The sequence below is a fragment of the Chiloscyllium plagiosum genome, unplaced genomic scaffold (genome assembly GCF_037043375.1).
Source record: "Chiloscyllium plagiosum isolate Xiang-an unplaced genomic scaffold, Cpla_swu_hap1 HiC_scaffold_40, whole genome shotgun sequence".
NCBI lineage: Eukaryota > Metazoa > Chordata > Chondrichthyes > Orectolobiformes > Hemiscylliidae > Chiloscyllium > Chiloscyllium plagiosum.
Window position 1 is genome coordinate 38,727,150 of NW_028270178.1, and position 27,097 is coordinate 38,754,246.

At 42.2% G+C, this 27,097-nt stretch overlaps 1 protein-coding gene and 1 non-coding gene across 2 annotated transcripts; both read left to right on the forward strand.

Annotated features, from left to right (window-relative positions):
• Positions 1-1,823: 1,823 nt before the first annotated feature.
• Positions 1,824-25,577, forward strand: LOC148138482 (uncharacterized). The gene is made up of 4 exons (XM_087981728.1): positions 1,824-1,887; positions 2,357-3,278; positions 18,415-18,632; positions 25,354-25,577. The coding sequence occupies exons 1-4, from the start codon at positions 1,824-1,826 to the stop codon at positions 25,575-25,577; spliced, it is 1,428 nt and encodes a 475-aa protein (XP_087837854.1).
• Positions 24,979-25,174, forward strand: LOC122558136 (U2 spliceosomal RNA). Its single transcript, XR_006314040.1, has one exon. It is a non-coding gene; the product is annotated as a U2 spliceosomal RNA (small nuclear RNA).
• Positions 25,578-27,097: the final 1,520 nt, after the last annotated feature.

Consider the following 27,097-nt stretch of genomic DNA (forward strand, 5'->3'; position numbering starts at 1 on the left):
GAAAACCTAATCTATCCCTGCCCCAGGAATAATTCACAAAACAAACAGACTCCTGTACATTCACACGCCCTCCCACAGTCTCTCACACTCAATACCAAACACCCACTGATCTCATTGTATCACAAACGACTCTATCATATCCACATACTCTGTCAAACTCAATTTATCGCACGTAGTCTCTGAAATGATGCAGCAATCATCCTCACAGTCACACCACCCCACTCTTATTCAGTTATTTCCATTAAATCACATTGCACTGTAGTCACACACACACAACAAGCACATTCATGTCCTTGCACACTAAGTCACTCACACAGACGTAATCACATGCTCTGACCCACTGTCATGCACACTTGTTCAGAGACACACCGTTCCACAGTCACACAATTTGAGCTGTTCTACCATATGGTAAAAAGTGAGGACTGCAGATGCTGGAGATCAGAGCTGAAAAATGTGTTGCTGGAAAAGCAAAGCAGGTCAGGCAGCATCCAAAGATCAGGAGAATCGACGTTTCCGGCATGAGTCCTTCTTCTTTCAGCTCTGTTCTGCCTTATGGTCAAACACCTTGACTGAAGGGTTAATACCAAGGGGCAGACTTTTAAAGTGAAAATTAGGAGTATTTTAAAAGTGAGTTTGAGGATTAGTTTCCTACCAGAGATAGGTGGGCACCTGAAATTCACTGTGCGAGAGTGTAATTGAGACAGGAAACTTCTGAACCTTTAAAAAACACCTGGATGAGCACATGTAAAATTCAAGGCTCTTGGCCTTGTGTGGAAAGTGAGATTAGTATAGGGATGAGTGAGGTTTTGGTGGAAGACTTGATGGGGAGAATTACCTCTTCTGTACGATATTAAGCAATGATTGTGTGATATCACATTCCCAACATTCCCAACAGAATGGAAGCATTCTCTAAATTCACTGTAAATATCGTTGTTAATTCTCTGCATTCTGCTTTGTTAGATTCCTGGTTCTAAACGTCCACATGAACAGTTTTCATTATCTGGGAGGGGAAGCTTGAGCCTGAGCCAGTTGGGTGAATTTCCCGTGTTAATCTGACACACAGATTTTGCAGAAATCCTAATAATGGCTTGCAGCCAAAATTCCTGAGAAACTGTGTGTGTACGCATGTGTGCATGCCGGTTGCACAGGTGTGTGTGTGTGTGTGTGTGTGTCTCAAAGTGAATGAATGCGTGTGCACTGCCAGGCCTTTGCATCATAAGAATGCAGAACTTTACACAAAGTTAGAGTACTTCCTGTGCTTTGTTAGAGTCAAGTTAACATTAATGCAAGATTTCTGGCATCGCCAAGAATATTAGCAGGTGCCAACCAGGTGCAATAAATGATCCCATAATTGCTTATGACATTACTCAATGCATTGTCCTGTGAGAAACAAAGCAGCAGTCAGTACCAATATATTCCACTGTCATTCTTAGGCGAAACAATATCATTAAGTGACAGTTAATTGAAGATTTTCTTTCATTAGCATGATGCCACAACAGCAATGACTAAAAGAATGGCCTATTCAGCCTTGGCAAAATATTCCCTACACTTTGGGTTAATCTTCCCTTCTCCAGGTTTAATGTTTGGGGATTCATGGCCTGAGCTTTGTAATTTTCTCCCTGATGATCCAGCTGCACTGAGGTGGAAAGCCATCTCTTGTTTGTTAAAGGACTGCCACTAATTGTTTTGACAAAACTAACGTATGATCTCATGTAATCTCAGGGCGATAGCTTGATATATAAAGGACGCGAAATTAAGGATCTCAGATGGATTCCACAAGGAGCCAGGGAACGTGACGGAATTTTCTCATTCTTAACGTAAGAATGGTAACAATTCTCCATATAAAGAACATCTGCTATCCTGTTATTGCAGCCTTTGGCGTTCTTGGTAAGGCAATGTTATTTTTCTTCGTGGACAGTGAAGGTCATGGTGCTCATGTCAGAAATTTCAGGAATAGTCCTCATTACAGAGACGCTTATCCATCAGAAGGAACTGGGAAAGACAGACTCGGTGATGCACATTTACTGTGTGGCTCCTCCAGGATGAGTATCAACAAAGAAAATCAATCCTGGGAAGTTAACGCAATGTTTGTGTCCAAACAGAAAGTTTTGTTGGAATCAAAATGTTTAGCAATTATCTGGAAATAATTTAGACATTGCCATCAATGAAATATAAAGATTGTTAGAAGAGCACCAATATTAAATTTTAAATGTAGTTTTGTTATCAAAAGAAACTGTCAGTGCCATTGGTCTACATTATAAAAAATCGTCTTTGGGAAACTCAATGTAAAATCACCTCTGACTATGACGCAAATATTTTCTGTGATATCTATTTCTCTTCTCTCTCCTTCTTACAGCAAACCTACTGACTATCGTCATTCTCTCCAGTGGAAATTGTGGACTTTCTAAATGTATCTTGGCTTACATGATTGCCATGGCAACTGCAGATTTCCTCGTGATATTTTTCAATGTCATTGTGTATCACATTTTCAGTTATCACTTTCCACATTCGTTTCTATCCTACACTGCTGTTTGTAAGTTCATTCTCTGTGTTAATCCTGCCACATTGGATATGTCTGTGTGGTTCACTGTCTTTTTTACAATTGATCGATTTGTAACGATCTGTTGTCAGAAGTTTAAATCAAACTACTGCACAGTGAGAACTGCCACTGTGATTTTAACGACGCTGCCTGCCCTGATTTCTTTGGAGAACATACCCTTCTGGTTTGCATATGAACCCAGCCGAATAATTTCCAAAGTTGCCTGGGGCTGTCGCTCCCATATGGCCTTTTATACTTTGCCTGCAGGTGAGGCCTACTCTTGGATGAAAAGTATTTTAGTAGCATGGCTGCCTTTTTGTTTGATATTACTGTTTAACACTTTGACAGTCCAGCGTATTATAGTGACCGGCAAAATCCGTAGGGGACTGCGGGGTCTCAGCAATGAGAATAGCACCAACCTAGAGATGAAAAGCAGAAGGAAATCAATCGTGTTACTGTTCAGTGTCTCAGGCAGTTTTGTCGTATTGTGGCTAACAGCAGTCGTTAACTTTTTAACCAGCAAACTCACCACAACAGCATATTACCGAGGGGATCACACAGCTCCAACATATATTGCCACAGAGTCTGGGTACATTCTCATGTATTTAAGTTCCTGTACAAACCCATGTATTTATGTAGCCACACAAACCAAGTTCAGGGAAGAGATGAAGAAGATGATGAAACTTCCTTTCCTGTTGATTAAAAAAAAAGTTAACCCAAAACTTTCTTCCCAAACTCGGTAAATATCAACATGTGTTCTCACTCAGAATAGCCTATTCTGATGTGGCTGAGGATTGCACTTGTGAAAATTAAACGTTCTCGAAATACATTGTTTCAAGCTGTGTGCCTGCTCATTTCTCAGGGTGAAATAGTCGTCATGGTATTTACCTTGCGTCCAGTCAAATCATTGTCACTGTTTTACCTGCCAGGGTCTAACATCACAACAACCTCTTTTTATTCAGCAGCATCGCTTTTTTAATCCTGAACAGTAGTTCGGCCTCTGAATTGCACAGCCTCACCTCCATTTTCCAGATGGAGGGGACTGACCGCTTCTGATTCTATTCTGACCTGCACCTTCTGAAAGAGGGATTGTTATCTGGTCAGCTAGTTTATGATGTACGGTGATGGTTTCAATTCCTGTCACTGACTGAGGTTCAATCGCTCTCACTGCCTGAGATTACCAAGAAGGAATCTCTGCCTCAATCCAAGGTTGGGAAAAAGAACCAGGAAATAATGTCTGTGTCAGTCTAACTGTTACCGTAGGGGAAAATATTGCTACACTGCTTTTTTCAAAGGAGGTTGTTGCAAGATATTTCGAAATGAAGCAATGATAGCAGTGCTTTATGAAAAGCAAAACATGATGACAAAATAGTCCATAACCTAGGAGGACAAAGGATGGCCTGCAGATGTTTTGTGTATGAATTTCTAAAGGCCATTTTATAATATTTCCGAAATAATGTTATAGTCCGTTCTCACAGCACATGGTGACAGCATGAATGTACTAGTTTAGAGTGAGAATTGAGTCATGATGAGAAACAGATTGAGGGAAAATGGTCATTTGCAGGTCACTAAACTGTAACGGGAGATCAGTGCTGTAACATTCATAATCACAAACTGTAGTCACACTAATACAGAGTCAAGAAAGAAAGTAATGAGTCGAACAGTAAGAGTCTCCATCAGGAAGATATAGTTAAGCAGAGTTAGCAAAAAAAAAAACAGCTGATGGAGTATAATGCTGTGCATTGTCAATCTCATATTCAGCATGGACAAGCAAAATATTCATTAACTGAAGAAGACTGGGGAAAGTTGAGATGCAGTGCAGTCAGGGTGACCTATATAAATAGAAAGTTGTTCACAGACAAGTACATCAAACAGTTCGGAAAGAGAAAGAAAAGCTTTTATTTGATGAGTGTTGAACATCTCGGAAACAGTACTTCAGTACTGACCAACTTTAGTCACGATATTATATATACCATGTGAAGCAGTCAATGAACTGTTCCAAAATACAATCAGCTCAAACATTTCCCAGTGTTTCAGCTGACACAATACTACAAAACAGCCACTAGATTGCCTACTTGAACTTTTAATTGATTTGGTTGGGGGATGGGGGTGGGGGGGGGGGGTTTCTTGTCAAAACTATATATTAAAAGGTCTATTGTTTTAAGTTTGTGCACATAATGTGAAGTTAAATTGCTGATTTAACGACATTCTTTTAATAAAACGTTTTATGTTTTATGCAGAAAACTTAATGTACAATAAGGCTCTATTTCTTCTGGGACAAAACTTAATCTCTTTATTTCCAAGATCGGGTCAGACAGTCACGCATAATCATTATCATATTGTTCATTACAAATTTTTCTGAGTAACTTTGTTTCGCCACCTACTGCCTTTGCGGTTTGAAATCATGTAATGCTGGGCATCGGAGTGAGTCCAGGGAAACTTAACAAGCAGCGAAATTCACAATTCATCTTGGAGGACCCTGTTTGGGAGAAGTCCCAGCACAAAAACAGATACGTCAGTAGTTTTATGTGTATCCTTGCTGTAAATCAAAAAGAGTGAGTACATTGGGTTCTTGAATATGTGTTTTACTGAGATCTGACTCTTGATTAAAATTTAAAAATGTAAGCCATAAGTATGAAGTTAGCCTGGAGCAATGTTTTGTAGGGAAATAAGACGGTGCTATTTTTTGGGTCTGTTGATGTTCGAGTTTCAAGAGATTATAAGTGTTACTGAGCAACAAATTGGCAATAAATATCTTTTGTAATGAATCCTATCAGATCGAATCGATCAGACGGAGCGACAGTTCAACACAATGAGGCATTTACAAGAGCAAGAGGGTGGGATGGATTAGAGGAACAGGAAGGGAGAAGGATCTCAGATACAGTCAGCTAGATGTGTTAACTCCAGGAAAGGTAGGAGAGATAGGCAGATAGTGCAGGAGCCTTCTGTGACTCACCCATCTCAAACCAGAATAGAAAATGGAGGCAGGGATGGATTCTTCGGGAAACAGAGCACGACCCAATTTCTGGTATTGAGACTGGCTCTAATGGAATGAGAGGTACGTCGGTGTCCCTAACACAAGAGGTCGATTGTGTTAGGGGACTCTCGAGGAAGAGTTACAGACAAATGTTTCTGTGGTCAGCAGCAAAATATCAGAATGGCGTGTTGCCTTCCTGATGCCAGAGTGAAGGATGTCTCAGAGAGGGTGGAAAATGTTCTGATGGGGAGAGGGACCAGCAGAGGGTCAATATACACATTGGAACCAATTTCATAGGATGGGAAAATGATGAGATTCTGAAAGAGGAATATCAAAAGTTAGCCAGGAATTTAAAAAGTCGGTACTCGAGTGTGGCAATATCTGGAATACTGCCGGTGCTACACGCTAATGATGATAGGAATTGAGGATATAGCAGATGAATGTGTGGTTGATGGGCCGGTGTATGGGTGAATGATTCATATTTTTAGGTTATTGGGATGTCATCTAGGAAAAGTGAACTGTACAACAGGGAGCTGTTATTAACTAAAGAAGTAAAATTCCTTGTCAAGAGAAAGCAGGAGGCTAATGTATGGAGAAGATATGAAAAGTCAGTTCAGGTGCTTGTGATGAGATTAGATTAGATTACTTACAGTGTGGAAACAGGCCCTTCGGCCCAACAAGTCCACGCCGATCCGCCGAAGCGCAACCCAACCATACCCCTTTAACCTAACACTACGGGCAATTTAGCATGGCCAATTCACCTGCCCCGCACATCTTTGGACTGTGGTAGGAAACCGGAGCACCCGGAGGAAACCCACGCAGACACGGGAAGAATGTGCAAACTCCACACAGTCAGTCGCCTGAGTCGGGAATTGAAGCCGGGTCTCTAGCGCTGTGAGGCAGCAGTGCTAACCACTGTGCCACCGTGCCGCCCACAAGTTGCAAGTTAGCCAGGAAGAAGAGAAAGCGAGAGCTGAGAAGAGCCAGGAAAGGACACGAGAAGTCATTGGCAGGTAGGATCAAGGTGAACTGTAAAGCTTTCTGTCGGCATGTCAGGAATAAAAGAATGATGAGTGTAAGATTCCGGCCTGTCAAGGACAGGAGTGGAAAGTTGTGCGTGGAGCCTGAGGAGATGGAGATGCTCTAAACGAATATTTGTCATCAATGTTCACACTGGAAAACGACAATGTTGTCATGGAGAATACTGAGATACAGGCTAACAGACTAGTTGTGATTATGAAGGGCTTTAGCCCGAAAATCGATTTTCCTGCTCCTCGGATGCTGCCTGACCTGCTGTGCTTTTCAAGTACCACTCTAATCTAGGTAGGATTGAGATTCATAAGGAGGAGATATTAGCAATTCTGGAAAGTATGAAAATAGATAAACCCCCTGGGCTGGATGGGATTATCCTGGGATTCTCTGAAAAGCCACGGAGGAGATTGCAGAGCCTTTGCCTTTGATCTTTATATTGTCATTGTCTACAGGAATAGCAGCAGAGGACTGGAGGATAGCAAACGCTGTTCCCTTGTTCTAGAAGGAGATTAGAGACAACCCTGATCATGATAGACCAGGGAGCCTTACTTCGGTTTTGGTAAAGTGTTGGAAAGGATTACAAGAGATGGGATTCATAATCCCTAGGATTAAGGATAGTCAACACGGGTGAAGGGTGGGTTGTGCCTCATAACCCTTCCTGAGTTCTTTGAAAAGGTGACCAAAGAGATGGATGGGGTAAAGCAGTTGATGTGGACTTTAGAAATGTTTTTGATCAGATTCCCAACGTTAGGCTATTGCAGAAAATAAAGAGGCATGAGATTGAGGGCGATTTAGTGGTTTGGATCAGAAACTGGCTAACTGAAAGAAGACCGGGGGTCGTGATTGATGGGAAATGTCCATCCTGGAATACAAGTGGTCTACCACAAGGATCTGTTTTGGGGCCACTGCTGTATGTCATTTTTATAAGTGACCTGGATGAGGGCGTAAAACAATGGGTAGAGTTGTGGATAGTGCTGAAGGATGTTTCAGGTCACAGAGGGACAAAGATAACCTGCTGAGCTGGGCTGAGAGGTGGCAAAGGGAATTTAATGCCGAAAAGTGTGCGGTCATTGACTTTAGATGTAGTAACAGGAATGCAGAGTAGTGGGCTAATGGGAAGATTCTTGGAAGTGTGGATGAGCAGAATGATCTCTGTGTCCATGTGTATGGATCCCTGAAAGCGGCCACCCAGTTTGGTAGGGTTATTAAGAAGGCATACAGTGTGTCAGCTTTTAGTGGTAGAGGGATTGAGTTTCTGAGCCACGAGGTTATGTTGCAGCTGTACAAAACTCTGATGCGACTGCACTTTGAGTATTGCATACAGTTCGGGTTGCCGCATTTTCGGAAGGATGTGGAAACATTGGAAATGGTGCAGAGTAGATTTACCAGGATGTTGCCTGTTATGGAGCAAAGGTCATATAATGAAAGTCTGAGGGACTTGAGGCTGTTTTCGTGAGAGAGACGAAGGTTGAGATGTGTTGTAATAGAGATGTATCAGATTATCAGAGGGTTAGATAGTGTGGAGAGTGACAGCCTTTTTCCTGGGATGGTGATAGTTAGCACAAGGGGAAACAGGTTAAATTGAGGGGTGATACAAAAAGGACAGAGGGCAGAGAGTAGTAAGGGCGTGGAACGCTATGGCTGCAGCAGTAGTAGACTCACCAACTGTAAGGCTATATAAATGATCACCGTACAAAAGTATGAATGATAATGGAATAGTGTAGGTGAGATGGGTTTTGGATTGGTTTTCCAGGTTGGCACAAGATCGAGGGACGAAGGGCCCGTACTGCGTTGTCATATTCTATGTTGTATTACTCTAACTTACTTTATTAGCCGAGTGGTTCCATAAAGGGCCTGCACTGCGCTGTAATGTTCTTTATTCGATGAGGCTAACATCCTTTTTTGGCCGAGCGATTCCTTAAAGTACATTTACTGCGCTGTAATGTTCTACATTCGATGAGTTGAACTTCCTTTATTAGCTGAGCGGTTTCATAAAGTGCCTGCAATGCGCTGTAATGTTCTAAGTCGTATTTGTCTGTCTTCCTATATTAGCCGAGCAGTTCCATAAAGGGCCGGCACTTTGCTGTAATGTTCTAAGTTCTCTGAGTGTAACTTCATTTATCAGCCAAGTGGTTCCATAAAGGGCCTGTACTGTGCTATAATGTTCTATGTTACATCAGCCTAATTTCCTTTATTAGCTGAGCGATTCTTAAAAGGACTGCACTGTTATTTACTATGTTCTGTGAGCATAAATTCCTTTATTCACCAAGCTGTTGCAGAAAGGGTCTGCACTGCGCTGTAATGTTCTATGTTGTATTAGTCTAACTTACTTTATTAGGCGAGCAGTTCCATATAGGGACTGTACTCCGGTTTAATTTTCTATGATGGATCAGTGTAACGTCCGTTAGTAGCTGAGCGGTTCAATGAAGGGTCTGTACCGCGCTGTAATGTTCTGTGATGTATGAGTCTCACTTCTTTTATTGACTTTGCGGTTTCATAAGGGGGATTATACTGCGTGGTAATGTTCTATGTCATATTTGTCTAACTTCCTTTATGAGCCGAGCGGTTCTATAAGGGGCCGATATTGTGCTGCAATGTTCGGTGTTGTATTAGTCTAACTTCCTTTGTTATCTGAGTCGTTCCATAAAGGACCTGTACTGAGCTGTAATGTTGTATGTTCTATGAGTTTAACTTTATTTATTAGCTGAGTGGTTCCATAAGTGACCTGTGCTGCGTTGTGATATTCTATGTTGTATTAGTTTAATTTCTTTGAAAAGCAGAGTGGTTCCAGAAAGGGTCAGTACTGTCCGATAATGCTCTGTCTTGTATGAGTCTAACTTGCTATTTTAGCTGAGCGGTTCAATAAAGAGCCTGTACTGCGCTGTGATATTCTATGTTATATTTGTCTAAGCTTCTTTATCGGTGGGATGGTTCCATACAGGGCCTGTACTGCGCCTTCAAGATCTATGTTGCTTTTGTCTAATTTTCTTTCTCAGCCGAGCGTTTCCATGAAGGGCCTACACTGCGCTGTAATGTTCTATGTTAAATTAGTCTAAAGTCTTTTATGAGCCGAGCGGTTCAACAAACCATTTGTGCTGAGCTGTGATGTACTTTGTTGTCTCAGTCTATCTTCTTTTATTGGCCGAGTGGTTCCATAAGGGACTTGTACTGCGCTGTCATGTTCTATGCTGTATTAGTCTAACGTCCTTTACTAGCCACACAGTTCCAGAAACGACATGTCATGCACTGTAATTTTCAATGTTATATTAGTCTAACTTCCTTTATTAGCTGAGCTGTTCCATAAATCTCCTGTATTGCGGAGTAATGTTCTATGTTGTATTAGTCTAACTTCCATTATTAGCCGAGAGGGTCCATAAAGGGCCTGCACTGCAATTGTAATGTTCTATGTTGTATAAGTCTAACGTCCTTTATTATTCAAATGGTTCTATACAGGGCCTGTAGTGCGCCATCATGTTCTATGTTGTATTAGTCAAACTTCCTTTATTAGCTGAACGACTCCGGAAAGGGGCAACACTGCGCTGTAATGTTCTATTTTGCATTAATCTAACTTCCTTTATTAGACAAGCGTTTCCTCGAAGGATCTGTACTGCGCTGTATTGTTCTATGTTGTCTGAGTCTAACATCCTCTCGAAGCCGAGAGGTTCCATTAAGGAACCACTCATATAATAAAGGAACTTAGACGAATACAACACAGAATGCGATGGCGCAGTACAGGCCCTTTATGGAACCACTCAGAATATCAAAGTTGTTAGACTAATACAACAAAGAACATTACAGCGCAGTACAGGCCCTTTATGGAACCACTCAGATAATAAAGCAAGTTAGAATAATACAATATTGAACATTCCAGCGCAGAACAAGCGGTTTATGGAACTACTTGGCTAATAAAGGAAGTTAGACTAATACAACATAGCCCTTTACAGCGCAGTACAGACCTTTTATGGAACCGCTTGTCTAATAAAGTAAGTTAGAATAATATAACAAAGAACATTACAGCGCCGTACAGGCCCCTTATGCAACAGCTCAGCTGTGGAAGGACTTTAGATTCATAGAACACAGACCATTCCATCGCAGTATTGGCCCTTTCGGCTAATACAGGAAGTTAGTCACACAGAAAATATAACGTTACAGCACAGTACACGCAAATCATTGAACCGCACGGATGAAGAAGAAAGCTCGAATAATACCACATAGAACATTACAGTGCAGTATACTTTCTGTATTAGTCTACAGTCTTCTATTAGCTGAGCGTTTCAATAAAAAGCCTGTGCTGAGCTGTGATGTTCTATGTTCTATGAGTCTAACTTCCTTTATTGTCCGAACAGTTCCATAAGGGACTCGTACTGCGCGTTCATGTTCTCTGTTTTACTCGTCTAACTTCCTTTTTTAGAGGACCGGTCGCTATAAGGGCCTGTACTGTGCTGTAATGTTCTATGATTTATTCGTCTAACTTCCTTTATTAGCTGATCCGTTGCTTAGAGGGCCTGTACTGCGCTGTAATTTTCAATGTTGTATGAGTATAGCATCCTCTATTAGCGAGGGGTTCCATAAAGGGCCTGTACGGCGCTGTAATGTTCTATGTTGATTTGTCTAGCTTCGTTTATCAGTCTGGCGGTTCCATAAAGGGCCTGTGCTAAGATATCATGTTCTATGTTATATCAGTCTGATTTCCTTTATGAGCCGAGCAGTTCCTTAAAGGGCCTGTACTGCGCTGTAAAGTTTTATGTTGTACTAGTCTACCTTCATTTATTGCCCAGGTAGTTCCATAAAGGACCTGCAGTGCACTGTCATGTTCTATGTTGTATTAGTCAAACTTCCTTTATCAGCCAAGCGGTTCAATGAAGGGTGTGTACGGCGCTGTAACGTTCTATGTTCTGTGAATCTAACTTCCTGCATTAGCTGAGCAGTTCAAAAAGGGCCAGTACACCGATGGAATGATCTATTTTCTACGAGTGTAACTTTATTTCTTAGCCAAGTGGTTCCATAAACAACCTGTACTGCGCTGTGATATTCCATGTTGTATTAGTCTAAATTCCTTTATGAGCCGTGTGATCCCATAAACGGTCTGAACTGCGGTGTAATGTTCTGTGTTCTATGAGTCAAACAACCTGTATTAGCGGAGCGGTTCCAGAATGGCCCAGTACTGCGCTGTTATATTTTGTGTTGTATTAGTCTAATGTTTATTTATCAGCCGAGCAGTTCCATAAAGGGCCTGCACTGCACGAAAATGTTCTACGTTGTATTCGTCGAACTTGATTTAGTAGCCGGGCAGTTCCATATTGGGCCTGTACTGATCTCTAATGTTCCATGTCCTGTCAGTCTAATTTCCTTTATTAGCTGAGCGATTCCTTAATGCACCTACATTGCGCTGTAATGTTCTATGTTACATGAGCCTAACATCCTCCAGTAGCCGAACAGTTCTATAAAGAGCATGTACTGTGCTATAATGTTCAATTTTGTTTTAGTTTAACGTCTTGTATTAGACGAGCCTATGCTGAGCTTTTATGTTCTTTGAGTCTAACTTCCTTTATTAGCCGTTACATTAAGAGCCTGAGCTGCGTTGCCATGTACTGCACTGTAATGTTCTGTGTTGTATTGGTCTAACTTCCTTAATTATCTGAAAGGTTCCATAAATTGCCTATGACTCTGCTACAATGTTCTATGTTCTATGAGTGCAACTTTATTTAGATTAGATTAGATTACTTTACAGTGTAGAAACAGGCTCTTCGGCCCAAAAAGTTCACACCGATCCGCCGAAACACAAACCACCCATACCCCTACATTTACCCCTTACCTAACACTACGGACAATTTAGCATGGTCAATTCACCTGACCTGCACATCTTTGGACTGTGGGAAGAAACCAGAGCACCCGGAGGAAACCCACGCAGACACGGGGAGAATGTGCAAACTCCACACAGTCAGTCGCCTGAGGCGGGAATTGAACCCGGGTCTCTAGCTAACCACTGTGCCACTGCGCCGCCCATTAGTTTAACGTCCTTTATTAGCCACACAGTTCCGCCACTATTTATTCGCTGAGCGGTTCCATAATCAGCCTGTACTGCGCTATGATAGTCTATGTTGTATTAGTCAAAATTTCTTTATTAGCCGAACGGTTCCATAAAGGGCCTGTACTGTTCTGTCATGTTTTTGTTTTATTAGTCCAACTTGATTTATTAGCCGGGCAGTTCCATACTGGGCCTATACTGAGCTGTAATGTTCCATGTCCTATAAGTCTAACTTCGTTTATCAGCACAGCGATTCCTTAAAGGACCTGTGCTTTACTGTAATGTTCTATGTTGTCTGTGACTAACATTCTCTATTAGCCAAACATTTCCATAAAGGGCATTTAATGTGCTGTAATGTTCCATGTTGTTTTAGTTTGACGTCTTGTATTAGTAGAGCGGCTCCATAAACTGCCTGTGCTGAGCTTTTATGTTCTCTGTGTCCAACCTCCTTTCTTGGCCGTGTGGTTCCATTAAGGGCCTGTGCTGCGCTGTCATGTCCTATATTGTATTAATCTAACTTCCTTTATTAGCCGAGCGGTTCCATGAATGGCCTGTCCTGCGCTATCATGTTCTATGTTGTATTATTCCAACGTCCTTTTCTTATCTGAGAGGTTCCATAAAGGGCCTGTACTGTACTGTAATATTCTATATTGTATGAGTGTAACGTTATTTATTAGCTGAGTCATTCCATAATCAATTTGTACTGCACTGTGATATTTTATGTTATATTAGTCTAAATTCCATTATTAGCCGAGCGATTCCCTAAACGGTCTGAACTACGCTGCAATGTGCTTGGTTGTACAATCTAACACCTAGTATTAGCCGAGAGGTTCTGAAAAGGGCCTGCACTGCGTCGTCATATTTTATGGTGTATTAGTCTAAGTTTCTTTATCGGCCAAGCGGTTCCATAAATGGCCTGTACTGTGCTGTCATGGTTGGAGTTACAGGCCTCGAGGTATTCTCTGGCATGTCTTTGCTTAGCCTGTCCCAGGATAGATGTGTTGTCGCAGTCGAAATGGTGTTTGTTTTTCTTCCGTGTGTAAAAAAACAATTCGACTGGGACAACACATCTATCCTGGGACAGGCTAAGCAAAGACATGCCAGATAATTACTAGATGCCTGGCACTCCACCCACAGCGCCATAAACAATCACATAGATCTAGATACCATCCAACAACCCCTCAGAAAACGAACAGGAAATGACATCACACCAAAACCCAGCTACCCCATCCAGGACAAATATATAAATAGAAAGCAGGAGACAACAGCTTTGCTTCACTTGGAGGTCGCCACTGATGAGGTTACTTAGCCAGATAATGAAATGTCTGGATATCAAACCTACAGCTCAGCGAGCAAACCTCCACCATGTAATGTTTTATGTTGTGTTGGTCTAACTTTCTTTATTATCTGATTGGTTCCATAAAGGGCCTGTACTGTGCTGTAGTGTTCTATATTCTATCAATCTAACTTTATTTATGAGCCGAGTGGTTCCATAAACGACATGAACTGCGCTGTGATATTCTATGTTGTTTTACTCGAAATTCCTGTATGAGCGGACCAGTTCCAGAAAGGATCTGTACTGCGTTGTTTTGTATGAGTCTAATTTCCTTTATTAGCCGAGCTCTTCCATTAGGTCTCTGTACTGCGCTGTCATATTCTGTGTTGTATTACTCTTAGTTTGTTTATCAGCCATGCGGTTCAATAAAGGGCCTGTACTGCGCCGCCATGAGCTATGCTGTATTTGTCTGAACTCCATATTAGCCGAGCAACTCCATAAAGGACCTGCACCCCTTTGTAATGTTCCTTGTTGTATTAATCTAAATTCCTTTTGTATCTGAGCGATTCCATAAAGGGCCTGTATTGCACCATTATGTTCTATGTTGCATGAGTCCAACGTCTATGTTCTGCGAGTCTAGCCTCCTGTATGAGACGAGCAATTCAGAAAGGGCATGTACTGCGCTGTAATGTACTGTATTGTATGAGTCTACCTTAAATTATAAGCCAACCGGTTGCATAAAAGGCCTGCACTGCGTTGTAATGTTCCATGTTGTAAAGTCGAACATCCGTTATTAGCCAAGCCATTCCATAAATAATGCTCAATCGCATATGAGTCTAACTTCCTTTATTAGCCAAGCGGTTACATAAAGGGCTTGTACTGCACTCTAATGTTCTGTGTTCACGGTGTATACCTTCCTTTATTGGCCGAGCGCCTCCAGAAAGGACCTGTACTGTGAAGTAATGTTCTTTGTTGTATTAGTTTAACTTTCGTAATTGGCAAAGCGGTTACATAAAGGGCCTGCACTGCACTGTCAAATTCTTTGTTGTATCACTGTAATTTCCATCAACAAGCGAGCGTTTCCATAAAGGTCCTGTCCTGCAGTGACATGTTCTATGTTGTTTTCGTCTAACTTCCTTTATTTGCCGAGTGGTTCCATATAGGACCTGCAGTGCGCTGTCATGTTCTATGTTGTATTAATCTCGCTTCCTTTTCTCGCTGAGCGGTTCAATAAAGGGCTTGTACTGACCTGTCATTTTCAATGTTCTACGAGTATAACTTCATTTATAAGCTAAGAGTTTCCATAAATGGCCTGTACTGCGCTGTAATTTTCTATGTTCTTCGAGTCTCATAGCTATAATTATCCGAGTGGTTGCATAAAAGCCCTGTAATGCTGTGTAATGTTCTATGTTCAGTCAGTGTAACTTACTTTGCTGCTGAGTGGTTTCATAAAAGACTTGTACTGTAATGTTCTACGTTGTATTAGTCTAACTTACTTCATTCCTGAAGAATGGCTTATGCCCAAAACGTCGATTCTCCTGTTCCTTGGATGCTGCCTGACCTGCTGCGCTTTTCCAGCAACACATTTTCAGCTCTGATCTCCAGCATCTGCAGTCCTCACTTTCTCATCCTAACTTACTTCAGGAGCCAAGTGGTTCCCTGAAGGGTCTGTACTGCGCTGTAATGTCCTATGTTCTATTCGTCTAACTTCCTTTATTAGCCATGCGGTTCCATAAAAAGCCTGTAATGCGTCGTCATGTTCTATGTTGTATTATTCTAACATCTGTCATTCGCCGTGCGGTTCCATAAAGGGCCTGTACTGCGCTGTAATATTATATGTTGTATTAGTCAAACATCCGGCATTAGCTAAGCAGTTGCATAAAGGACCTGTACTGAGCTGTAACGCTCCATGTTCTATGAATCTAACATCCGTTATCATGCAAGTGGTGCCCTATAGAGACTATTCTGTACTGTACTGTTCTATGTTCTCTGAGTGTAATACCCTGCATTAGCCGAGCGGTTCCATAAAGGGCCTTTGCTGCGCTATAATGTTCTACATTGTATTAGATTTACTTCCTTTACCAGCCGAACGGTTCCATAATGGGTCTGCACTGCGCTATAATGCTTCATGTTCTCTGAGTCTGATTTCCATTGTCAAGCAAGTGATTCCACATTGGGCCTGTGCTGCGCTGTAATGTTCTAACTTGTATTGGTCTAACTTCCTTTATTGGCTGAGCATTTCCTTCAAGGACCTGTACTGCGCTGTGATTTTGTATGTTGTATTAGTCTAAATACCTTTATTAGCCGACCGGTTCCATAAAGGACCTGTGCTGTGCTGCAATGTTCTAAGTTGTATTAATATAATGTTCGGTATTAGCCAAGTGGTTGCATAAAGTGCCTATACTGCACTGTAATGTTTTATGTTCTGTTAGTCCAAATACCTTTAATAACCGAGCATTTCCACATAGGGCCTATACTGCACTTTGATGTTCGATGTTGTATTAGTCTATCTTCCTTTATTAGCCGAGTTGTTCCATAAAGGACCAGTAATGTTCTATGTTCTATGAGTGAAAGTCGTTGTAATAGCCGAGCGTTTCCATAAAGGGCCAATCATGCGTTGTAATGTGCGATGTTCTTCGAGTCTAATGGTCATAATTATCCGAGTGGTTCCATAAAGAGCCTCGAACGCGGTGTAATCTTCAATGTTCAATGAGTTTGTCTTTCTTTATTAACCGAGCGTTTTCAGAAAGGACATGTACTGTGCTGTAATGTTCTATGTTCTATGAGTGTATCTTCCTGTGTAAGCCGCGCAGTTCCATAAAGGGCACGTACTTCGCTGTAATGTTCTATGTTCTATGAGTGCACCATTCTTTATTAGCTGAACGGTTCCATAAAGAGGCGCGCTGCACTGTCACATTGGATGTTGTATTAGTCGAACTTCCTTTACCAGCCGAGCGATCCCATATGCGCTGTCATATTCTATGTTCTCTGAGTCTAACTTCTATATTAACCAAGCAGTTCGATAAAAGACCTGTATTACGCTCTGTATATGGTCGATGTTATATTCGTGTGACTTCATTTGTGAGCTGAGAGGTTGCATAAAGGTCCTGTACTGTGTTGTAATGTTCTATGTTGTATTAGTCTAACTTCCTGTATTAGCCGATAGGTTCCATTTGGGCCTTTACTACACTGTAATGATCTATGTTCTCTGAGTCTAACTTCCTTTTTTAGGCGACCGGTTCCATAAAGGGTCTGTACTGCGCTGTAATGTTCTATGTTGTCTTTGTCTGACTTCCTTTATCGTGCAACCAGGTCCATAAAGGGCCTGTACTGCTCTGTAATTTTCTATGTTGCATTAGTCTAACATTCAGCATTGACCGAGCAGTTCCATAAACTTCCACTATCATGCCTCCGGTTCCATAAATTGCCTCTACTACCCTGAAATGTCCTATGATCTATGATTCTAACTTCCTGCATTAGCTGAGCGGGCCTGTACTACACTGTAATGATCTATGTTCCTTGAGTCTAACTTCCTTTATTGGGCGATTGGTTTCATAAGGGGCCTGTACTGCACTGTAATGATCTATGTTGTATTAATCTAACTTCCTTTTTCAGCCGAACAGTTCCATGCAGGGCATGTTCTGCGCTGTGATGGTCTATGAGACTAACTTCCTTTTTTGGCAAAGCGATTCCTGAAAGGCCCTGTACTGCGTTGTAATGTTCTATTTTGTATTTGTATTTCAATCAATCTCCAAAATACAAGTTCTCTCAGCAGGCAATTTTGATAAAAATGTACTCGAGATAATTCTATAAAGCAAGTTGCAGACAAGTAGAAGGGCCCACCAGGCAAGTCAGCATTTCCAGACCGCAGGGATATCCCTTTTACACATTCCTCTTTTTACAAATCGACCATGCTTCAGTTCTTTTCTGAGCTGCTTTCTGGAAATTCGGGTGCCACCAGGTTTGTAATAAAGTATTTTACTCTTTCCCCAAGCGTCTCCAATTATGCATAGAAACAACGAGGTTGTGAGCAAAGAAGGATCACAAACATGTCCCACAGGGATCATCCACGGCTTGGTTTGAGCATCGAGGGAGCACCCCATTTGAGTCCATTGTTTTTTTCTGTTCAGCAGGGTGTCTCCCTCTATGATATCTGTAAATTCCCCAGGTCTAGGATACCCAGCCTTATAGTGTCCATTGTTTGTGCTGTTCAGCAGGGTCTCCCGCCTCTGTACTTTCTGTGTCTTCCCAAGCTCTGGCATACCCGGCCTTATATTGTCAATTGTTTGTGCTGTTCAGCAAGGTCTCCCCTCTGTCATTTCTGTATTTTACCCAGGTCTGGCATACCCGTCCTTACATTGTGTCCAACCGGGTTTTACTGGGAACCCATTGGGGACAGAAGTTTGCACGTACCCACTCATTTCCTTTGGAGACTGTATCAGTTGCCTCAGCGTGAATCGAATATTTGATAACTGCCAGACTGGTTGGACAAAAGCAGCATTCCTAATAAGCTGTTCCGTGGAAGTTATTTATGGAAGTTCAATCCTCTGTGTTCCAAAAAGGCCATGCCAAAGGCACAACAAGAGTCGGGAAATATTTGAAGGTTCTCCTTTTGCTAGGCCCTTGGATTGTGGTTCGGTTTCGTTCTGGCCATCTCTGCAGACGACCACCACTCACCTCATTAGCGACCGGGAATTCTTGGACCAGTTCATATTGTTTGTCTGGATCATGCCAGAGACACCAGAAGGAATATGTTGTAAAAGCATAACGTTAAACGAAGGTGAGTCAGCTTCCAGATTAAAGGCTTGATAAATGGTCACAAACCATTCCTAGTAATCACCTCCTGACTTCCCGTGTTTGGGATTGCATTCCAGTCCATCACCAATGTTTACAGGTATTTGTAAGGCTTGTTTTAACGACTGGATTGAGGGGTCTACCTGGGCATCATTGTTGTGGAATCTCTCCTTCGAGTCCCCGTAACTGTGGACAGACCCTGCACCACTCTTGCTCATCTATCCTTGTCACTTGCTAACCTCTGCAGGGGACAAGATCAATCAACAAAAAGCAAGCATTGTCCAACTGTATTGTCCTCTGGACATATTCAGCAAATGGGACTAGTTTCTCCTTGTGTTCAGGAGCTTGGTTCATTAACCTTACTCCGTTTCCCGGGACAGCCCCTCAGTGAGGATGGTCCAGGCCGGTCATCCCCATGATGTTGGTTATGAAGTTGGTGACCAATGCCAGACCATCCAACTTTAGAGTAAGAGGAAAGTTTACAATTGGGTGTTGTGCTGGGGACTATCAGGAGATGTTAGGGGCTCAGTGGGTAGCCTGGAATAAAATCCCCATTCCTCATCCATATTGGTGTGAACCCTATCTTTAAATAGTGTCAGTACATCAGATATTGTTTTTTTTTTAACTCAACGCCTCCACTTTCTATCGGATTGCCTCTTTCTATTACCAATTGGATGGACAATGTTCAATTTATTTTCAGGGATGGTCCAGCTGAACATTAATCAATGTAGCCATGCTTCAAATTAACCATGAGGCACTAGCACAGATCACTGACAATATATAAAGGTATAAAAACTATTAATTCTAATTTTGTAATGCAGGACTAATTGAAATGGTTTAAAAATATTGACTAATATAACTATATTCTCTAATTGAGAGATGGAAGCTGAACAAATTGTTGAGATATTTCACTGTTAATTAATAAGAACAGCAAGATTTTCATATCACAAAAATGATTCAGATCTGCTCAGGGTTGTATACTTTAATTTGGATCATGCGTGTTCTATTCTGTGCATTTTCCATTCTGCTATTCAATTAAAATTTTCTTCCTATTGAGTATGAGTTTTGTTAAGAATCTTCAATATAAACTGGAAATTCATGTTTTCAAAATCTAATTACATAATATAACACGTGCGCAGTTTCCATCTCTGAAGTCCATTGTAATTACCTGTTTCGAGTCTCTCAATTTAAATTGTAAGCTTGTTCTTTAGGCAGTTCTGATCAAGCGTTGCTCATTCCGACTGTTATAAGCTGCAAAATGACTGCAGCAGCTTGTCTACTCACAATATTTTTTGAGAATGTGCTAAGGATCATGGTAACAAAATGCTACTTATGCACAGCTAATAATGATTAATCTAAAGACACAGATATAAACAATAGCAAATTAGTTACAAACTAATGTTGAGCTGAATCTTCAGTTCTCAATGAGGAAGGGATATTGAAGTGGAAGAAAGCTACGACTGGCACTCCGTACTCACATACGGAAGGTTTTCTGAGAGAAAGTCTTTTCAGACAATGGGTGGTGCGGGTCTGGAATGTTTGCCTGGGAGGGTAGTGAGCGTAGGGTTCAGATACACCCTACCTTGAAAGTGGTGTCACAGGTAGCCAGGGTGGTGAAGGCAGTGTTTGTCACGTTTGACTTTATTGATCAGAACATTGAGCGGAGGAGTTGGGATATCTTGTTTGTAAGACCACTTTTAAAACACTGTATAAAGTTCGAGACGTCCAGATTTAGGAAGGATATTATTAAAGTAGGAGTAATTCTGAAAAGAGTTACGAGTAGGTTATCAGGACTGGACGGTTTGAGTTACAAGGAGAGATTGGATATGCTGGGACTGTTTCCCTGTGTGGTGCGGTGCCAAACATGTGGGTTGGTTTGTCCTGGATTGTGTCAAGATTCTTGAGTGTTGTTGGAGATGCGCCCATCCAAGCAAGTGGGGAGTATTCCATTTTACTCCTGACTTGTGCCTTGGCGATGGTGGATAGAAGTTGGAGTGTCATTAGATGAGTTACTTGACACAGTATGCCTAGTCTCTGACCTGCTCTTGTGCCACTGTCTTTATGTGGTGAGTCCAGTTGAGTTTTGGTCAATGGTAACCCCGAGGATGTTGACAGTGGAGGATCCCGTGAAGGAAATAAAGTGAATGTCAAGGGCCTTGGTGAGAGTTTCTCTTATTGGTGATGGTCATTGCCTGGCATTTGTGGAGCGTGAAGGTTACTTGCCACTTGTCGACACCAGCCTGGATATTGTAAAGGTCTTCTTGCATTTGAGCATAGACTGCTTCAGTGTCTGAGGAGTTGCGAATGGTGCTGAACACTGTGCAATCATCGGCGAACATTCCTACTTCTGACCTTATGACAGAGGGAAGGTCATTGATGAAGCAGCAGTTGGGTATCATAAGGATGACTCAAATCAACGGAGAGTTTGCCAACTGATACCCATTGATTCCAGTTTTGCCAGGGATCCTTGATGCCATAAATGGCCAAATGCAGTCACTCTCAAGTGCTGTCACTCTCACCTCATTTCTGGAGGTCTGCTCTTTTGTCCATGTTTGAACCAAGGCTGTAATGAGATCGGGAGCTGATTAACACTGGCGAAACCCAAACTGGAAGTCACCTAGCAGTTTATTACTGAGCAGGTACTGCTTGTTATCACTGTTGCTGATCCCTTCCATCACGTTACTGATGAAACTTGTATCAACAGTGGGAAACCTGATGGAAATCATAATACAAGTTAGTTAAACATATACTTTGAGAAAAATAATTTATTACAAGACAGTCAACATGGCTTTGCCAATGGAAGGTCGTGTTTCACACTTTTGATTGAGTTCTTTGTTGAGGTAGGAAATGGGCAGGGGATGTGGGTTGTGCTGTAGATGTTATATTTTCGACAATAAAAGCTGATGTAAAATAACTGTGTAACTGCCATTTTCCATCACTGTCTCTACAGATTGGGAAAGAGCTTTGACGAGTTAGAGATGAGGTTTTACTTAGTGCGACAATCTGGAACAAGAAGCTAGAGTTTTGGATAAGGGAGTGGCAGATTTAAAAGAGAGATGAGAAAGAATTACTTCCCCAAATATCATGAATCTGTGGAATGCACTCCCCCAGTGTGCAGAGGATTCAGGACACGGAATATGTTTAAGCAGGAGATGTAAAGAATTTTAATGGGTAATGAGTTGGAGGGTGACAGAGACCAGGTCAGGACAGTGGAGTTGAGACAGAAATGAGATCAGCCAGGACCATATTGAATAGCAGTCCAGGCTCGAGGTGTTGAATTGCCTCCTTCTGCCCCAATGCTTATGATCTCATGGTGACTTCAAAGAAACATAAGATAACACCGCTTCCTCTCTCAATAGGTGCTGCCAGACCTGCTGTATTCCTCTAGCACTTTCTGCTTTTGTTTTGTATTAATTTGTGGTGCTCTATTTGTTTGTGATATTGACGTGACATGTGAGTTCAATTTCTTTTGGAAGTTGTTGTCCCATTTTCAGGATTTAACCCAAATCCTTCTAAACCCTTCCTATTCATAAACACATCGCAATGCCTTTTCAGTGTTGCCATTGAACCAGACTCGTTTGGCAGCTCATTCCATACACGCACCACTCTCTGCATGAAAATGACACCCTTTTGATCATTTCTACATCGTTCCTCCCTCACCTTAAAGCTATGCTATCTAGTTTTGGACTCCTGTACTTTGAGAAAAACATATTGCCTGTTTACCCATCATCCCTCATGATATTATAACCTTTCATTTGGTCACTCCTCAGACTCTGACACTTCAGGGAAAATAGCCTCGACCTATTCAGCCTCTTCCTTTAGCTCAAACCCTCCAAACCCTCAAAATCTTTGTAAATCTTTTCTGATACCCCAGTATCACAACATATTTCCTTTAGCAGGGAGGCCAGAACTGAATGCAGTATTTAAAAGTGACCGAACCAGTGACCTTTACAGCCACAACATGATATCTCAACATCTATACTCAATGCACAGACTAATAAAGGCAAGTGTATTAAACGCCTTCTTAATGGCCCTGTCTACAGGCAACTCCACTTCCAATGAACTATGAACCTGCACTCCAAAGTGCCTTTGTTCAGCAATCACATCTCACCATGAAATGTGTAAGTCCTGCCCCGATTTGACTCACCAAAATTCAGCAACTCCAATTTATCTACGTTAAAGTCTATCTGCCACTCCTCGGCCCAGTGGTTCATTTGATCAAGGTCCTATTGTATTCTGAGGTAACCATCTTCAGTCTCCACGTCATCACTAGTTGTAGTGTCACCTGCATACTTACTAAACATACCTCCTATAATCACATCTATGTGTTGTAGTTCTGTTCGCCGACCTGCAAGACAAATTCCCAGCTCGGCGAACAGAACCACAACAACGATCACCCGAACTCCAAATCTTCTCCCAAACTTTGATCACATCTATGTCTTTATATAAATGATGGACATAAGTAGACTCAGCACCAATCCTTGCATCTCACCCTTGGTCACAGGCCGCCAGTTCGAAAAGCAATCATTAACCTCCACCTTCTGTCTCCTAATTTCAAGCCAATTTTGTATCTAAATGGCTAGCTTTCCCGGGATTCCATGTGACCAACTTCCGAACTGTGATAATAAGATTTCTGAACAGTTCACTGGATAAAGAATGTAAATTGTAAAAAATCATTCATGATGTTGTTTAATATGATTCACAATAATAGGAACTACGGATAAAATCTGAATGCTTCTATTAAAAATGTTGAGAAGTTATGAAACATTATCATCCTTCGGGAATGAGAGGGCCCTTACACCACAATCATAAAGTTAATGTAATGGTGCAGACAACAAGGTGGACAAATTATACGATCCCAGTTATTGCCAGGCGATTGGAGTAGGACAGTGACGAAGACTTGCAGTGAGTATCTGGGGTTTGGGTGTAAAAATGGATAGCAGGAAACAGGTGCACACACACACACACACACACACACACACACACACACACACACACACACACACACACACACACACACACACACACACACACACACACACACACACACACACACACACACACACACACACTCACTGACCAAAAGCCAGAGATGTTGGCTAATCTTGATGTTGTTCATTGTTTCCTGATGTTGAGGCACAACGTCGAAATATCTCAATAACAGTGAAAAAGGAAGTTGAGAACTATTAGCAGGATGGTGTTGAATGTCAGAAAGATACTGGTATTTTGTTGGGTTAGATGGATAGATGACAGATGAAGTCCAATGTGGAGAAGTGTGAGGTGATAGATTTCGGGCAGAAGAAGAGTCAATTGACAATATGGCTCCAAATCAAAGAGGGGTTAACAGGAGCAGATTGAACATTGACTATGTTGGCAGAACAGGCTGACAGAACATCTCATAAAGAATACTATTTCCGGGTCCTTTTCACAGTGACTGAGACTGTGAGAACATTGAGGCGTTGTTGTGCATTTACAATACACCAGTTCAGGATCAGTTGGAGAATTGTTTCCTCTTGTGGAAACCACACGATCAGAAGGAACGTCGAGACAATCGAGACATGGTCAAACAGGTTCACAATCAAGTTTCCGGGGATGAGCATGCTCAATTCGCATCATTGCTTGGACGAGTTGGAGCTGGTTTCCTGAGGAAGAGTTGGCAGAGGAATTGCAAACCGTGCACTCACACCTCCCCCACACCTCCGTCCACGGCCCCAAAGGAGCTTTCCACATCCATCAAAGTTTCACCTGCATTCCAGAAATGTTCATTGCTCCCGATGTGATCTCCTGTATATTGAGGAGACTGGACACCTTCTCTCAGAGCACTTTAGGGAGCATCTATGGGACAACCGCACCAATCAACCCCACCGCCCCGTGGCCAAACATTTCAACTTCCCCTTCCATTCTGCTGAGGACATGCAGGTCCTGGGCCTCCTCCATCACCACTCCCTTACCACCCAATTCCTGGAGGAAGAACCCATCATCTTCCAGCTCGGGACCCTTCAACCCCTGGGCATCAATGTGGATTTCACGAGCTTCCTCATTTCCCCTCCGCCACCTTACCCCAGTTCCAACCTTCCATCTCAGCACCATCCTCATGACCTGTCCTATCTGCCAATCTACCTTTCCCACCCATCTGCTCCACTATCCTCCCCGACCTATTCCCTTTGTCCCCACCCCCATTCACCTATTACACTCTAAGTTACCTTTCCCCTCGCCCCAATTCCCTCCTGATGAAGGCCTTTTGCCGGAAACGTCGATTTTCCTACTCCATGGATAGTGTCTGAGCTGCTGTGCTTTTCCAACATCGCTCTAATCTTGATGATAACTCCAGTATCGCTTCTCAGCCTTTTGCCTGAGATCATGTGTAGTTCTGTTCTTGTCAGTTTAAATATCTGATATATTGTTCACCTGAGTTAGAGACTGAATATTAATCTGATTTTTGCAGGAATGAGTTTGGTTAGGAGCTTGCTCCGTCAACTTGGCGCATCGTCCTGGTATTGCAGTGTTTCTGAGAAAGGTGCACCCCTCATTAAAGAATCCGAAAAGCAGCTTTATTTGTTTACTGTTGTATCTGTTTGCTTTATTTCTCGTGTACCGAGTCTATGTGTAAGAAAGGGTACAGACTGCCTTTTGGTTAAGTCAGACTCGCTTTCGTGCAAATCAATTTGTTTTAGTTATTATTCACCAGTCTCTTTCTGCATGTTCAGCCCACAGTCTCAATGCTATCACTTCATTCCTGGTGCACGCTGCCCTTCCCAACAACCTGCAACTACGAACAACAGAATTCAAACAAAGTTACCCACCAGCTCGACCTAATGTCAAACGGCATTTCAGAAAACAAAATGGAGACGATGAAGCTATCGAAGTATTCAACAGTTTGGATTTTGATGATGACGATGATGACTCGGATTTATTGAATAAGATATTTTGAGAACACTGTAAAGCAGGAAAATATCTGATGTTTCTAAACCACATAGAGTCACAGAGATACAATACAACTCGTCCATGCTGACCAGATATTGCAACCGAATCCAGTCCCATTATCCAGCACGTGGCCCATATCCCTCTAAACCCTTCCTGTTCATATACTCGTCCAGATGCCTTTTAAATGTTGTAATTGTACCAGTCTCCACCACTTCCTCTGGCAGCTCATTCCACAAATACACCATCTTCTGCTTGAAAACATTGCGCCTTAGATTCGTTGTAATTTTTTCTTCTCTCACCCTAAACCTATGCCCTATCATTCTGGACTACCCACCACAGGGAAAAAAGACCTTGTCTATTTACCCTATGCATGCCCCTCATGATTTTATAAACCTCTATAGCCTATTCAGCCTCTCCCTGTAGCTGACACCTTCCAACACTGGCAACATTTTTGTAAATCTTTATGAATGTTGTTTATCAAAGTGCAAGAACAACCAGAATTCAATAGGTGCGTTCGTGACGGCTTTATTTTCTCATTTCAAAGGCCTATGAGTTCAATCAGATTACAAGTGACCAAATCAGAGGCATATTACTCCGAGAGTCGATTCACACATTAACCAGTCTAATAGATTCTTGTGGAGCTGGCGGAAGGAGCCAGAGTTAAATAAAAGCTCTGCAGCAAGTGTAGAATTACCTGCCCACAAAGTACATTATTGCTGTAAGAACACTAACAAACCTTCCGGCGCCTGAGACACTTCCTGCTCAGGGACTGGTACATCATCTCTGTCTTTCCTTTGCCTTTTTGCACGTTGATGCCGAGAGCAGAACCTAATGTTTCACATTGCTCTTGTCTTGCATGGTTGTTTATCGCAGACATAAGCCAGGCAGCTTATCGTTATTGTCAGCGGTGACGAGACAATGGGTTGGACTGTCAGGAACTTGGAACAGCAGCTAAAGCAGCAAACACACTGCATGTGCATCAACCAAATGGTCACGTCTCAAAGCCTCAGGGAACCAGTTCTCAGTGGGCAAGGGAGACGGGATTCAGTCAGAAGATTCGGGCATTGTATGTCCAGGAAATTTGACATTGTTTGGGACAATCAGGACCAGCGATTGTGTGTCACTACAGTCCAGAGAGTTAGACCATACAAACTATGCATTGCATCCCATAAACGCTCTGGTAGATTTTTCGATCCTGAATTTCTGTTTACCAATCCATGCTGGCCCTGTCCGTTCCTGTCGTTGGGGATCATTTCAATGAAATTCTCAAGGAGGGGTTCGGAAGCTCTTGCAGTAGCAGTGAAGTTTGGAAAGTCAGTTCAGGGCACTGGAGACAGCTTCTTCTAGCAGAGTACACGGAATTGTGGAAGGTGTGGGAATGTCACCATATTAGAGGCGGATGGAGACAAGGACATGGGACTGTGGAATTGCGAGTCACCATCACTGTCCCGGTTTTCATGTGGGGTCAATGCAGCGTGATCGTTGGCAAGGCGACACTGTCGGCTTGGGGATGTGTAATGTTCTGAG

Bases quoted from the DNA above. Each gene is read 5' to 3' on its own strand.
- LOC148138482 (XM_087981728.1), top strand. From the start codon at position 1,824: ATGGTAACAATTCTCCATATAAAGAACATCTGCTATCCTGTTATTGCA. The intron at 3,279-18,414 runs GTAAATATCAAC...TGTTCCAAAAAG, and splicing joins AAACTTTCTTCCCAAACTCG to GCCATGCCAAAGGCACAACA. The intron at 18,633-25,353 runs GTGAGTCAGCTT...CTGCATGTTCAG, and splicing joins AAGCATAACGTTAAACGAAG to CCCACAGTCTCAATGCTATC.